The sequence below is a fragment of the Syngnathus floridae genome, chromosome 19, assembly GCF_059516105.1.
Source record: "Syngnathus floridae isolate MCC-2025c chromosome 19, RoL_Sflo_1.0, whole genome shotgun sequence".
In the NCBI taxonomy this organism is placed as follows: domain Eukaryota; kingdom Metazoa; phylum Chordata; class Actinopteri; order Syngnathiformes; family Syngnathidae; genus Syngnathus; species Syngnathus floridae.
This window is the reverse complement of record NC_142431.1, coordinates 2,491,179-2,507,513: the sequence shown is the minus strand read 5'-3', so window position 1 is coordinate 2,507,513 and position 16,335 is coordinate 2,491,179. Positions and strand designations below refer to the sequence as shown.

At 45.4% G+C, this 16,335-nt stretch overlaps 1 protein-coding gene across 1 annotated transcript; it reads right to left on the bottom strand.

Annotated features, from left to right (window-relative positions):
- Nucleotides 1-7,796: 7,796 nt before the first annotated feature.
- LOC148381583 (single-minded homolog 1-like) lies at nt 7,797-15,968 on the bottom strand. The gene is made up of 12 exons (XM_088361570.1): nt 15,824-15,968; nt 14,717-15,155; nt 13,914-13,996; nt 13,736-13,825; nt 13,526-13,634; nt 13,008-13,093; nt 12,542-12,741; nt 12,274-12,380; nt 12,029-12,176; nt 10,061-10,217; nt 9,597-9,984; nt 7,797-9,258 (listed from the first exon to the last, which is right to left on the bottom strand). The coding sequence occupies exons 2-12, from the start codon at nt 14,889-14,891 to the stop codon at nt 8,531-8,533; spliced, it is 2,271 nt and encodes a 756-aa protein (XP_088217696.1). The 5' UTR covers nt 14,892-15,155; nt 15,824-15,968; the 3' UTR covers nt 7,797-8,530.
- Nucleotides 15,969-16,335: the final 367 nt, after the last annotated feature.

The window sequence follows — 16,335 nt, the reverse complement described above, 5'->3', positions numbered from 1 at the left end:
TAGCATTCACATGAAAACACTAATTACAAAGGCAGGGTGAACCTGATTTATGCTAATGGGAACGTGAACATGTGACAGATACATTCATCTGGAGTATCGGACCCTATGACGGCGTTAACTCTGATTAGCATGCCATTAGCATAGCACGGGGTAGCTCGGATGAAGAAAGTGTCGATTCACCCGAGAGGAAGTGGTTTGTCGGTTCTTTCGAATTTTCAGTTTTATATCTTCAACGACATGTTCTGGAGATTTCCACCTTTCCGGACCATCTGCTCTACAAAAACCGAGACCACCTTCTGCCGACAAGAGTTTGTTTTGGGAGACACGAAAGCACAAAGCGATGGGGCCCATCTCTCTCTATCCCTACTTTGATCCCTCCAATGAAAGGACCCCGGGCGTCCCCCCGCTAGTCTGTGGCCGGTTGCTGACTTTGGTCATGGCGCACATGGCACTCCAACAGAATGAGCCCATTGACGAGGCAACAGATTGCTTTTGAGTGTACCTGATGGTGATCCACCCCCCCTACTTCTCCCCTACTCCGCCGCCCCTCCCCTTCTCGTCCTCTTGCGAGCATCCGAAGACAATCTCTGTCATTCTCATACAAATTGCTGGTGGGTAGTGGATTTAGGAGAGTGGCAGAAGCCATTGTTTGCCAATCTGTATCAAAAGGCGGCCGCAATGCTGAGTGCTTTCCTATTCTCAGCCAGGATTAGGGTCGGTTTTGCTCGCTTGCGTTCGTAGTTTCACTCGGCGATGGGAAAATTTAATTGGTCTTAGATGTTTTTTGTAATGAGCATATAAATCACAGAATCAGTCTGAAATGTGTCATCGGCCTTCTCAGGTGTTGTTTGCTGTTGGAATCGGAGTCTGACCCTGCAAGCCCCCCCCACCCCCTTCTGTCCTGCTAGGGTCCCTCATCACCCCAGCTAATACCAGCCTCATTACACCACTATCGATCGCACGCCGAGAAGGCCAAAGAAGTTCTCTCTAGCCTTTCGCTCTCCTGCGATCATTTTATACTCTTTTTTTTTTTTTTTTGTTTACACATTTTTTTTTTTTATCATCGGCAACTGGACCTTTTGTACTGATAACCTTATGAGAAATTGATTTACGTTCAGGTAAAGTTTTTTTCCCCCTTCATTGCTAAGACCGATTTCAAAGTCAAATCTCTTCACACTCATCCATCCCCTGCAGTCCCACCCCATTCACTTTTATCTCATCCGTTGCCGGTGATTTGGCGCCTCATATAATAAGACCCAATTTATTATCCAAATCTCCATCGTGGGCCAGCTGTGTGTGGGCTGAAGTATAAACACGGCGGCGGCGGCTTTGAGGGCAAAGCAGGTGTTGAATTACAACACTCCCGCAGATGCACGGAAAACGTGGTTATTGAATTTTATTGAATTTTTCAAATAGTACATTTGATCGTTGTGTTGCACTTTTATCGTACTCTTACGTCATTGCGTAGTTCTTTTATTATCTGCTCTTATATCACAATCTAATTTTGCAGAAAAACAAAAAGTCATTTGAAAGGAGGGAAGCAATATCCAGGATAATTTGTCAGATTAATTGACCGCATATGTTTGGGAGAGAAAAAAAAGTCAAGTGAATTATTTGCATTTCCTCGGCTACAGTAACTCGGCAAGGGGTCGTCTGTCCTCTGACCTCGCGCTGACAATCGGCGAGGCCTGTTTAAGGATAATTGCTTACATACCGCGCCGCAGCACCTCTCGACTCGCCATTTGCATGACTCCCTCGGTGGCTTTAATAAGCCGCTTACAGTAGACTTTTCAAATAGCAGGTACCCCCGTGACAAAGGTGTCGGACGGTTCTGCTGTTGTTCGTCAGGTCGGCTCTAGCCCACCCCCCCTCCTCGCCCCCTCCCGTCCCCGCCTCTACCTCTACGTCTTTGTTTCACGGCTGACAGAAGAAGTGCCAGAACTCCTCCGGCTGGAGTGATTTATGACCAGCAGCTGCTTTTGCAGCCCGTGACCCACACAGCTGGGTGTCAGATGTGGTCTCCCCTGTAAGTAGAAACTTATCTGGCAAACCCAACATCAGTGGTAAAGAGGAGCGAAGACCGAGTGGGAGGAAGATGGAGTGGCCAGACTGAACCTTGGGAGGAAAAAAAAAAGATGAAAGTGATAGCAAGGCAGAGAAATGGTAGCTGGAGAAGAAGGATTTAAACAACGCCGCTTTGACAGTGCTAAAGAAACAAAGAGGCATTAAGTGCAAGTTATTTTCCGGCGAAAAGCAAAGCGTGCGGCTGGAGCCGATCGATTTGAATGCGGCGGCTTAGCCCGCCATTGATTTCCGCTGGTGCAGGGAAAGCAAAATGTTTGTATTATTTCATAAGCCAATTAGGTGCAAGGATACTCCTCTCCTCGTGCGCCTATTGACCCACAGTCTGCGGCTTTATTGTCGGGGGGGGAGGGCTTTATAAAAGATCAATAAAAGGCGAGTGATTGGATTATCGGTTAATCAATGCATTGTGCTAATATATCACCAGAGTGATTACAGAGCACTAGCTAATAGGAGGCCTCGGAAAGCGCCCAGGACACGGCACGCCAAAAGTGGCCGTCGTCGATGAAACGCGCCACGGGGGAGCAAAGTTTCGGCGCGCTCGTTTGAATTAAAGTATTAAAATGACGTGGTGCGTCTCGACTGAAAGACCCGGCGTAAAAAAGGGGGAGGAGCCATGTTTAGTCTGGGTTGGAAGTGGAAGTGACACAGAGATGGCTTGGTTGCCATGGTAACAGTGGAGTTTAGTCTGGGTTGTAAATGGAAGTGGCAGAGTTTGCCGCCATCAAAGTAGGGTTTTCTTAATTGCCATGGTAACGACGGAGCTGGCTCTATCCCATGACAAGCCTGTGTAGCCCAAATGATTTGGAACTTATATGTCATGGATCAATATTAGGGATTTTTAATCAAATCATATATATATATATTTTTTTGTGGTGTGGCAAAAATTCTTGCGTTCCTAAAGAGCCCCGACGGCTGCTGAAGTTTTCTATTGTCTGCTCTCGTCTGAGAGGAGAAACGTGACCGGCAGACTAATCTCGTTAGACTCTTAGCGGCAAGAAAGGCAATAAGGTAATAATGTAATTAGAATGATGAACCCTTTCGCGAGTAATTATCCGTGTTTAACAACATCTCGTCAGGTCATTTACAGCAACTCAGCGAGTCTTCTATCTTCTTCTCCGCTGTTTATAATTTATCAAAATGATACCAACAGCGTATTATAAAAAGAAAAAAAAAAAGGCTGGGGAAGGAATTGTGCTTTTGTTCCATCTCGATTCTCGGAGACGGAGGAGAAAGTGGCCGAGTGAATGAGATGTGGTTAAACATCTCAAATCCTTTTTAAGGTGTCTTTGTTTGGTTTCTTCTTAGCTGCTTTGTCCTTCTGTCTCTTGCTCAAACACCGGCCCGAGACATCATCTGGTCTTGCCGGGCTCACACTGAGGAGCTTTGCTAAAGTTCTTGTTTGCTGAAGAGTTTAGGGGAGCTTCCATGTGACAAATTGTCAAAAGAGCTTTTATGGAGCGTCGTGAAAAGGCAAAAGAGGCGAGAAGAAAAGCAGTCATGTGCACCGGAGTCGGTGCGGGGTGAGATGGACGAATTAAGAATCTTTTCATTGACTCGAGTCCTTCAATTGGATTGATTAGAACATAAAATGGCTTTTAATTCAATTCACCACTCTCAAACATTTTGGAGTTTTAAATTCTGATATGTGCGTGATTCCAAAATTCTCTATTTGGCCGTCCGTTTCCTGTCAGCCAAAAGCTTTGTTGCCCGGTCTGGCTGTTGAAGTGCCTGTTTAAAAATCCCCTCCGTCCCCGAGGACTTGTCTTTTACCCATCAGCCTGGTCGAAAGCGCTAATCAGGCGCAAAGCCCAGGCTGCGCCGCGTGCACTTGTTAGCCCCTCGTCCCAATCTTTCGCCGCATCCCCTTTGACATCCACACGGGCACTTAATTCCCCCGCTATTATGTTCTTATGTTTCTATAGCCTCCTAATGAGACAAGAAAGGGGAGTATCAGGTTGTGTCCATTGATGCGGCTCGGGCTGAATGGATGTGTGCGCCGAAACTCGGAGCCATCTGCCCGTTACAAGAAACGTGGCGGGTAATAGCGGAACCATGACCGTGGAGATCAGAGCCCCTGGCAGGGAGTCTTGTATTCATGGAGCTTTAAAGGCAGCCAGCCAGCACTGATCTGCCACGCCCCATCTAGCCCTCCCCAAAAATAACCATCCCTTCTATCTCCACTTGTTTATCCCCGTGCAGGCCTCAGAATTCATGTTGCCATGGGTGATGCGAGCTAAGGGGTCAGAGGTTCTTGTTGGAGGTGAGGTTCGGGCTGCCGGCCCATCTGAGAGGACCATCTGGACGAGTGACCTGACATAATTAGTTATTAATTCTTCTTCAGGGTGGGGGGGGAGCGCTCCCTCGGCTAACGCTTCTACCTGCGGCGCTTCTGTTAGCATCGGTGGCAGAATTTAAACGAAGATATACAATAGAACCACGATTCAAGCGGATCGGGACCCTACGGTCGCAAAATACTTTTATAAATTTCAGTGCACGGTTTTCAGATTTTGCTCTGAATTCAAAATATGAGCGTTTAACGAAAAAGTTGCTCACCCCTTCTGATGTTTTTAGGCCGACCGCTGTCATCTGCCCCGATTTGAGTCAGGAAAACCCCCGTAAGGAAAAAGTAGCCAGTCGGCATTTTGCCAGCTGCCAAGGCGTTACTCTTTTTACCGTTTATATGCCACATTCACCTTGACTGAATCACTTCGGAATTATTTGCCCGCAGTGTTGAGCTCTTTGTGAGCGATGTCACAATCAAAGCAGTCCAACGTCAGCATCAGGCCCCCTCCTGCTGATCTGACCCCCCCCTTCCAACACCGCCTCTGCTGTCACTGCAGGGGAATCTCCTCATTGGCATGCAGGCGGCGGCCGGAGTTGCGTCGCAGCGGCTGCCTGGCTCTCTGGGGACGCTCTCCTCCTTTCTCCTTGTCTGTCTCCGGCTCGCTCCCTCTTGGCCCTCATCACGCAGCTGTCACAATTTCGAGCCGATCCGGAGGGGAACCAGGAACGAGAGTCCGACGTGGGCGCCATCGGAATATTTTCCACGCAAACGTCTCAAAGGCCTCTCGTGATAGCTATTAGAAGATTTCTATCAGGCTCGTCGTTGCAGTGCGGCGGGATTCCTCTGGCGGCTCTGGGAAATCATTTAATCATATTCTATTTTTATCCCACTCAAGTGTGACCGGTGGGCTTATTGTGCTTACATTTCACGGCACACGTTGATGACATGTTTGCAGAGAGAGAAAGCTGGTGAGATGCAAACAATAGTAACAAACAAACAAACAGTTCCCGAGACACGGAGCTTTTTTTTTTTTTCCGACGGGATGCAACCGGTGTTTGATTTTGGCAAGGAGTGAAAGCAGAGAGCGGCGCTGCTTGGCAGCCAGACTCAAGCTGTGGGCCAAATCAAGCATGAAATCAGGAACAAAGGGATTGCAGGGCATTAGATTCACACTTTGGGTGTCTGTGTCTGTGTGTGTGTGTGTGAAGATATTGTATCGTCTTTAATAGCCTCACGTGAAGGATTAGTTCATCTCAAATTAAATGGAAGAAAACTTTTAAAGGCGGAAATGACATCGGCAAATAACTTCTGAGCTGTCAACGCACTTCCAAAGTCGTAAGTCAAGCGCCCAGGAACCTTTGCAGAAACACCCCCGGTCGGTTTCCCCGGCTCAGCCAATTAGATCGACCGCATGACCTCAATATCCCGCTCCAGCCAATCAGAACATCTCAACGGGCCGGGGGTGCAGCGAGGCCTGCGGCCGAGGTTTTCGCCAGCTACCCCCCGATTGAATGTTTATTCAAGACCCGTTCGCTTGATTTGTTCGTTTTCCCAATATGCACTTGTGTACTAAACAAAAACTCCTATAAGAGCTAAAAAGAAAATCAATAATCAGATTTTTATGCTTCACGGAAGCTCACATATTGAAACATTTTCCGGTCGAGCGGCGACTTAAGGACGACTCCCCACCGAGGGCCGGGCTTAAATTGACGTATGAATATGCAATCGTCCCTCAACGCCGGTCCTGAAATCAATCACGTTGACATTGAGACTTGCCACCTGTGGGCCCAACTTGTCTAATAAGGTGTGGAGGAAATATATTTTAATTTTTTTTTTTCTGTATACAACTTTGAAACTCAAATGCTAATGCTAGCTAACCGTCATCGGCTTTAAGCACATCGTTCTTGAAAGGCAAACGACTCCGTACTTTGTATCATACCTCCCTCGGAGGAGCAATTTTGGATTCAAGATACTGATATTTTTGTTTCTGGAAGTACCTTCATTTATTGTGTTACAATAGAAGGCTTGTAGTTGAGTGCTCTCGAGGGTGCGCGGGAAGAAAAGGGGCCCGGGGAAATGGCCCACGTTTAGCCCCATGTGAAGCCAAGTGTAAAAGCACGGAGGGCACATCACTCAAAAAAAAAAAAGCTTTTGTAATATTCCAACAAATCAGCTCGAAATACGAGCGCAGTCCTCACACAGCTACAATTTTACGCCGTTCTTTAGCATCTGCGATCCCGCTCGTGGAGCAGCGGTGATGTCTGGCAGAGCTTCACATGCTCGTGTCAGACGTGACTGATGCAAGTTTTGCCTCCAGACTGCGTCCGGGTTCAGACTCGCAGATAATTCGCACATTTTGGTAGAAATGCGAAGAGCAGGCGTAACATGTGTGATTTTTACTGCTTTGGAAGAACCTGTCCATGAAGAAAGCCAGCTTCTGTAATTTTTTTTAAATTCGAGAGGTCACAGTGTCCTTCAAAGCATGTCTCGAGTTAAACTTTACAGCATATTTCTTTTACTGTGAACAAACCTCCTTGAAATGACCGAGTTCACAGTATATAAAAACTTCATTGCGTTGTCAACCGCTATATGACGATAACAAAAACAATAAAGTCAGTCAAAACTAAATTCTGGTGCCCCACAGAAAAGAATCAACTCTGCTACATAAAAGTAAATATTTTAAAAAGAAAGAGAAATAGTATTTTTTTTTTCATCTGAATGCTTGCTGATACCTTTACATCTTGCAGGTGATGTCTTACCACTAGGGGGCGTCTGGTATCCTGGCTAATCCTTTAATATCAGAACCATAAAAATAGTAAACTGGTGGAACTAATTTCCTCCTGTATTAAAATGACATCCCAAACAAGAGCTTACAAGCGGATGTACATAATAAAGTAAATATTTTTCTATATCCAGCCACAGCCACAAAAGAGAAATTGAAAATCCATCATCTGGGCACGCAACGCGAGGACGTCAGCTTTCCTTTCCGTTTGGCTGCTCCTTGCCGACATGTTGTGAGCAGCGCTTGCGGTCTTATGTTTATGCAAATCAAAGCGCTTGATGTCATGGAAACTGTGAGAGTGAAAGGAGCCAGACGTGTCATCTAATCGTCACAGGAAATCAAATAAATAAAGTCTTATTACTAGACATTTTTTTCCCCATAATTATCTTTTTTTACCGATTGACTGAGAAAAATCAAAAAAAGTCTCAATATTTTTTTTCTGCATTGTGGAAACTTTTAAAGCCGACAATATAAAGTATCTATAATATTATTTGATACACTTCTTGTGTCAAATCTCGTTAGATCGGACATGGCGCGCTCGCGGTTGCAAAAAGTAGTTGAATAAAATCGACACAGACAACTTGTTTGTTTTGAAACTGTATTCAGATTCAAATGAGCTTTTCAAACCAATAAATAATCTCCTCACTTCTTCTCCCATCAATCATTGTGAGCTATGTACAATATAAATTAAATAAGAGAAAACATTCAGCGTATTTTTCCCCCCCATACGACAAACAGATTGCATGTGAAGCGGCATTTAAAGCGTGTTGTACTTATGCTACATGAGGTAAAAACATTTATATCCTGATATGTAAACAAGGTTTTTTTTTTCAAGGAGATTTACATAAACAAAAAGTTGGACAAAACAGAAGCCTTCAGCTTGCTGTCAGTCAAACACCAAGAGCATGAAATAAATGGCACTTCATGAAACAGCCCACCGACAAATAAATACAAAGAATCGTTGATATTTTACACCAGGGATGTGCTGGCCCGTTCCCATGTTGGCTCAACCATTATTTCTATGTCTTTACGCGCTGGAGGCCAAGGGGCAACAGAGCGACACATTCTCATACGGCCGATGGAAATCCAAGACAGATTAACCAAGGAAGCCAATTGCGCGTGAGACATTTCGCCCGCAAACACCGGCTTGATGTTTAACCAGAACCTTTGTCGCCTCTGCAGGAAGAAGGGAATTCATTCGCCGCCGTTTGAATTACACTCGTTTGCCTTCTAGTGGAAAAATAGCGGCGGCCTTTGCCTCTTGGCTCTGCCAGCATCGCTTTGTCATTATTCTTGGAAAATAAAACGCTCCTTCATGTAGATCACCTGTCTGGAGCTCGGAGCGTCCTTGCTTAGAGACCCATCAGAATCAGATATTGTCAGCTCCCGTTGGTTATAATCACAGACGTGGCCTTGTGTCCCTGCATCTGCTCGGCCTGCATCCTCATGTGAGCCGCCACGTCGTACTGGACTCCTCCGCAGGCCAGTCCGGAGTAACTCCTTAGGCTCTCCGGGTCGTACAGGTGTTCCAGGGAATAGCCAGTCAATGCGTAGGCTGCTTGCCTGTCCAGAGGTTGCCTCTCCTGGGATGGGTAGAGCAGAGGGCTCCCTTGAGGTTGTGACTGATGAGGGGACAGATCCGTCTGCATGTAGTCTTTGGTGAGGGGGTGTCCGGACCTGGGGATGACGTCGGAGCTGGGGCTGCTGAGGCGAGAGAGGGAGCCGGGACTGGTTGTGTTTTCGTCATTGTCCAGAGGACCGGGGACTTTGACACGGTGGTGGAGGCGCTCGGAGGGGAGCTCAATGCTCGGGGCTCCCGGACCCCGGCACACCACGCTGGGCATGCTGATCTGTGAGTGATGCGGGAGTGACGAGTTGAAACACGGACTGTGAGTCTTGGAGACGTCGAGCGTCGGTTTTTGCTGCTGAAGACGGTTCTCTTCCTCTTTGATCATCTGCTGCGTGGCACGAATTAGGGTCTCCATTTTACTGGGTTCTCGGGGACTGGCCTGGAATTGGTCGCCGTGGTAGCGCTCGCCGGAATCACTGGTGGACCCCCCGCCATCCGGCGAACTCATGATGCTGTCTTCATCCCAGTGGCCTCTCCCTATTTTAATCAAAGAAAAACCTCGTTAGAAGGTATACCGTGTTCCTGCCTGCATTTACCTTTGATATATTTCACTGGAAAGATTGCGTTCTGCTCTGAATGTGCATATGGAATCATACAAGGTCTTGGCAGACAACAGTGGTTTGGGGCCATGCATTGTGAAATTACTTGGCTCCCAATTTGAGGCAATTTTTGAACAGATGGTAGCAATCGACACACTGGCAAGAAACGGCATAAACAACTTAGCATGTCCCATAATAACATTTGGAAAACAGCTACCAGGCTCAACGAGCTATTTGCAGAGACAGATGGTTGCGGCCTCAACCCTAACACCTCACCGTGGAAGGCGGCGTGGTAGGACGTGATTTCGTAGCCCTCGCCGTTATCCGCAGATGCTTTCGGGAGGGCCAGCACGGAGCGGGTGGCGTCCCACCACACCTCTCTTCCAGACTGGGGGGCTCCCAGGAAGTATCGTCCGCTCGGACATCGGACCCGATCGCAGGCGGCCGGGTGAGGACGGGTCTGGGCATGAGCAAGGTCCTCTTCCAGAAGACCCAAGCCATAGCACAGGGAGCCAGAGTCCGGGTATAGCCGGTAGGCGCACGATGCCTCGGCGGGCTCGCCCGGATCCAACAATTGAGGCGAAGCGGCCTCCGTCAGGGGGCTTCCTCCCCATTGGCTGTCTTGGTCTGACTCCGAGCGCTCTGGATTGAAAGCTGAGAACTGCTGCAGAGCCAGAAGATGTGATTAGAAGCGCTCTCGAGCCTGGCTCGCTTTGTTTAGTTCCATCAAAGTGTCTTACCTGTGGGTAGGGTGACACTCTGGCTTTGGCTTTTGACTGGGTCAGACGTGACTTTGTGCTCTTCCTCTCCTCGTTCAGACTGTCGGTGTAAGGAAAGGCCGGCTTGGTGGGGCACATTTGGTCCAGGGACAACTGCATTCCCTTGTATTCCGTGTCCCTTTTACACATCAACACAAAATAGGCGCTAAGCTAATATTTAGCCAAAGAACCCGCTATGGGTTGACCCCATGATGTGAGGCACAATTTTCAAATGCTATTCTTCCAGTATTGCCTCAAAGTAAGGACCGATACTTTGATGCTTGTACTTTTGACAATTTAAACCGGGCGTCCCGGTACTGAACTCAGTGCAGGGGGAGCGACACGGCTCCCGTGTCAAGTGCTCGGCAAACACGAGCCTTTTATAACTTATCACATCAACAGTATGTAATAGCAGCTGGCTGGCATTTTAAACCCCGTGGCCCATCCCTGACCCCGCGTAGCCAGCCTCTTTAATAGGACTCTAAATATGACCCATTCTTTATGTACAACACCTCAGGAGAAAGGCTGTGTTTGGATAGCCACCAGCGAGTGAGTGTTATTTGCTCTTGCAAGGTATAGTTGCGGCGCTGCATCCTATCTGCGCCCCCGCTGACTCGTGGCTGAGCCAATAATGCCGGGCCATTGTGCAAACTCAGCTGTGTTAGCCGAATTCCACCTCGGGGTCAATGTCAGACCACCTCGCGCCTGAAATGCACCACCGGTGTGGCTCCCGACATGTTTTATTAATGGCCATTGTTGGCTGCTTGTTAGTAATTGTTTTTTCTCTCAAATGTAACGCAGTCGTGTTGTTTTCTTCAAGATGCGGCGAAGAACTGAATAGTCATGCACGTGCTTGCATTACATGCACTTAAACGTTACACGTGGACGAGTCCAGCCTAACGAGGCAAATCCAACGTGTACTAGCCGGGAGATAGCTATTGATTCCTAGTCGCCCGTTCGATCGACTTTGCTTTCTTTACACTGCCAATCGATGGCGGCAGTAGAGGTTTTTTGATGGGGTTCAACCCCGATGTTTGTCTTGCCGTCTCGAAGGGTCTGTGTGTGATTTGTGCTCTCATAACAACAACTTCCCCGAGCCCTGCCGCCACAGTGTTTTGGTGGATTTGTCAACAGAGGCTATATAGTGACATACCTCATTCAGGGGACATTTAACAATTCCAATTTAGCGCCTATTTCAAAATGCAATCATCTAGTATATATCATATATAATATTTCCTGAATGAACATAACTTCGTAGAGGTTTTTCTGTCCATTTTCAATATAATTGAAACAATTGAATAATTTATGTTGGCTAATTAGCAGCATCACGTGGGGATTAGTTATCCTATTTAGCTGTCTCACTGTTGTATGGCGTTCCACAGGGTTCAAGTTTGAGCCCCATGCATTTTGTAGTGATGCCTATCCAAACGGTGCCATGAGGGGGAAAAAAGTTGTATTGAGTCTAACCACCAGGTACACCAGGCAGTTGCACATTTAGATTTCGATAAACAACTACATGCCAGTAAGTAAGTGACAACAACACAGACAAACAAATTACGCTACATGTAGTGTTAGTTCCCTTTGCACCTCTTGAGTTTTCATTTGTGTTGTTTGGTGTGGATTACGGACTGTATCGAGTCTGCCGTCTTACACGGCAGTCCCCGTCAAATCAGATTTGTACAGAGGCCTGATATTGATGTAGTGTTCCTGTGCTCTACCGCGGTTCACGCCGCACCAGTTTCATCACACGTCGCCGATGCACTTTTCAGCCGACATATTGAACGCTGCAAGAATAATATCACACATACAGGGGGACGCGAGTTTGTCTTAGCTCACACCGTGACAATTTCGCCAAAGTCACGTGACACTCCACCAGGCCCCGCCTCTTAAAGGCATAATCACCTTTTCAGGGGACCCCAAAAACATCAGTTTTAAGGGTTTATAACTCACGTGAGGACGTAGTTGACACTGACAATGCAGTGGGGTCTCGATGACCTGCTATTGTGGACGATGGTGGCGTAGCTTTGCACCCACACCCATCCGCCGTGCTTGGCTAGGAAACGGTAATATTTAGTAGTGACTTGGCCCTTTACCAGCACTGGGGGAGATTAAAGAATCACACAGATGACAGAGATTAGCGTGTTTGTGTGTGTGTTTGTGCTGGCGTAATGGTCCGCATGTGTCGGCGTACTCACAAAGGTGATGCGCGCAGCGGAGGTGGAAGATGTCACAGCTGTGTACGTGATGGTACAGAGTTTTCTCAATCAGATCCTGCGGCTCATAACCCGTCAGCTCGGCAACCCTGCGGAGAAATGTTTGGATTAAAAAAAAACACAAAAAAAACCGTGGCATATTTACATGTTTTAACTGCGATTGGAGAAGATGGGAAATGTGGTTGTAATTATTAGGTGGCATTTGGAAAGTAAGCTAATGATGGTCATTTGGAAACATCTGCTTGTTCACCTGGAGTCCAGAAAGATGAGCTTCATGTCCAAACTGGCTCTGAACATAAACATGTTGCTGTGTAGTTTGATCTCGGTCACGGCGCTGGGGGGCAACGAGTGCCCCACCGCCACCAGGCCCACGTTCTGGTAGCAACCCTCAAAGGGGGCCATGTCCAAGCTGTACTGACGGATCTTCAGGTAGCCACTGCAGTGGATCACCTGGAACGGGATACGTTTTACATGAACACACAATTCATGACAAAAATGGTAGTTAGCACCACAAAGCAAGCAGAGTTGTTTTGACAGTTTAAGTTGAGGGTATAATTAGTTCTGTAAACTTTTATTCCACTTGTCGCACAATTTTAAATATTTGGGGGATTTGCCAAACTTATTTTTTTAATTTATTTTTTTGCTTTAAAATTTGAAGTGATCACAATTTATATTTATTTTTTTACAGTATGAAACAATTTCATAAATTGATTTACCTTATATCCACCACTGGTGAGGCCTGCATTTCTTTTAGCCAACACACATTTCATTCTCAGAAAGAAAGAGCGCTCCACTTCATATTCTGAAAAGAACATAATTATTTTTATTTCGTGTATTATCATTAGTAGCAAATAAATAAAATGGGAGGATTAAAATGCTTAAGAATAAAATGCTACTTTCTAGCTATTGTGAAATGCAAAAGTTATATACGATACACAAAATGCAAATTATTCAAGCCTATATTGAATATAACACAAATTACTAAGGTAAGCAATCGGGGGGCTAAAGAAAATCAACTAAATACTTCCATGTGTGTACTTTGGCGACATTTGCGCACACAGTGCGTCAATCATGCGTCACTTTAACACTGACGCGTCTGTTCCAATGATTGCGTCGCTCGACACGCTCATGACATAGCAAATAGACAAGAATAATGAGTTTGAAACCCAGACCGAATAGCAAAAGCTTTGGTCCCGGATGCAATGATTAGTGATTATTATTATTTTTTTTTAACCTTGTACAAAATGGGAGTGGTAGGGCTGATGGGGCGTCAGTACAGCTGTCATCTCGTCATGGTCAGCGGGGTGCACATATTCATAAATACTGTTTCCGGTCAACTCTACCTGTGGAGAACAACTCCGATCATGAACACGTACTTAATTAATTCGTATAAATAAATTCGAAAAAAAATTAATACATTAATTAAAATAAATAAATAAATAACCTGCGATAGTCCCAAATGCACGGACGCCGTTTCTGAAATGTACATTATTTTCCCATCTGGAGCCACAACGAATATGAAGCCATCCAATGTCTACGAATAAACAAAAAGCAGTTGTTAGAAACCGCTTTGCATAATAATCGTGACGAATATCATTGGTGAGGATTGGAAATGATAGGACCTGTAGTAGATGAGAGCCCAGCTCACGTCCAAGATTATCCAACGGTCTCGTTCGATTTGTTTGACCCCACGCGTCACCTAAACCTGCAATAATAATAATAAAAATGAATAACTGAAATATATGACGTCATCGTACAAATCGAACAATCGTGCAAATGCGCAACAACGATGACAAGTGTGCGGCTTTTTTTAAAATAAAAATACTGCATCTCTTTTCACGTGTAACCGATTAAAAAAAAAAAGCGAAAGAAAGCGGCGAGAGCGTTTTGCATGTTTCTTGCATGCACGGCCGCGATCGTGTGTGTTTCCTGGCGCTCATATGGCTTAAGGTGATTACAAGCCCTGCAGGGCCCTCGTCGTAATAGCTGCGCCTTGCTCGCAGTCACGCAACCTGCCGAGAGCAGCTTATATTGCCGAAGGAAGAAGAAGGAGAAGAAGAAGAAAAAAAAAGATGACGATTGAGGTCTTTTCTTTGCTTCTTCTGCAAAGCTGCGAGCTCGATCAATGTCACATACACTTTAGGCAAGTCCTCCACTTGCAGTGATTGAGATCATTAGGCAAATATCATTTGTTTTATAAAAATACGAACCTTATTGGATGTTGCTATTGAGACACGATTTGATTTTGTTCAATTGTTCTTGGCGAATTATAGCGATATCAAATCGAGCTTGTGATTTTTTTGTCGGCGTTTTTCTGGTTGGTGTTTTTCCTCAGGATTTTAAGTGTTTAACGCTATTAAAAAAACAGAGCCCCACTATATAGCTGATAAAAATATTATAGGCAGAACACGTTGTGTTGGCTCACCTTGCGGAAAGACTATCCTCATTTTCAGGTAACTGGTGGTCAGTCGAATGATAGACGCTTTGTCCAACTGCGACGTAATTGCCGACGGTAGCGGCAACATTTTAGCCAGCTCATAAAATTCACTGTTCTCCTTTTCCCGTCTAGTCCTTGCCGCCGTTTTCGATTTTTCCTTCATGTCGGTGCCGGTTCGTTTCTGTTGTTGCTGCTGATAATCGTGATGATGATGATGGTGGTCCTCGCTTGCATATGCGGCCCCTGATGTGCTCCTCTCACATCAGCAACGCGCTTTGCCTCCTCGACATGGCGAATAAATATATATTTTTTTAAGTTTTGAAGGAAAGATTCACTTGAAATATTAGATATCCAGCGTGTGTGTGTTTAGATATCCTCGGTATTCCTTAGATCGACTGCGTCCGACGTGGAGGCTTAAATCCATCACCTGCAGAACGAAATTCATTTAAAATTTAAATCAATCAAAGCTCTTATAACCATCAATAAAAATCTCTGCTATTCAGAAACGATTCAACATAAAGAACTATTAACCAGCACTTTATGCACATTTTTATAAATTTCCATTAATATTTCAAAAAGTGTGCTTGTGCCTTTCTTGCTGTAATTTATTTCATAGAAAATATTGCTTCACAGTAAAGGGAAAATATTGTCCAAAATGAAGGGAGGTCTACACCTAAAATTATTATTATTATTATTATTATTATTATTATTATAAAACAAATGTACACACGATCTATTACAAACTTGCACTTCTATATTTTTCTTGAGCAATAAGCAACAAAAAAACATTTATTTTTCCTTTTTTTAAAAAAAAATTGTATAAGACGCCCTAACTTATTTTATCAGCTGTAACTAATATTATGGATGTAAGTAAACATGATAATGTTATTGCGTGTCATAAATAATCCCCTCCATTGTATAAATTCTAAAAAAATATCGGCTATGCACATGCGTTTTGAAAAGTCCCTTGCACGTCTCTTTTGAATAATAATAATTTGATTAAATAATGTTATTTAAAATAATACTGCTATTATTGTATTCGTCGTGGAGGCAGAAACTTAATTGCTTGACATCAGTCGTGCGAATCGATCTTACCTCGCCTGCTGGGAATTTCACCTGTCCTGAACCGGCTCGGCCGAGTCGTCCCAGTTTGGTTCCCCTTTCTCAGCTCCTCCCGGAGTTCCACCTGGAAAGGCGAACACGCGGCCGTGCGCTGCATACACCTTCCCAAATTACAGGCGCGCGCAACGAGTGGCATTCGTGCCCCTGACAAGCCTCCTCGCCTCCGCTTCCTCACTGCGCCTCTCAGGAGCAGCTCGGGACACGCCTCCCCTGCTTTCCCATTGGCCAGGATCCCCCTAAACCTCCTTCGCGATTGGGTAAATCCCATTGTGGGCGTGGTTCTAAATCTGCCATGCGCGTGCACGCCACTTGTGGCCGTGTCACAACACACAAGTGAGCTTGAGCTGACAATTTTGTTGCGTTTTTGTCATTAGCTGACATCAAATAAAAAGGTATGCGTGTGTTAAGTCTGCTTGGGGGATTATTAAACAATTGAATATTTAATTATTAAAGGAAACATAAAAGTAAGGTCCTTTCAATCAAGT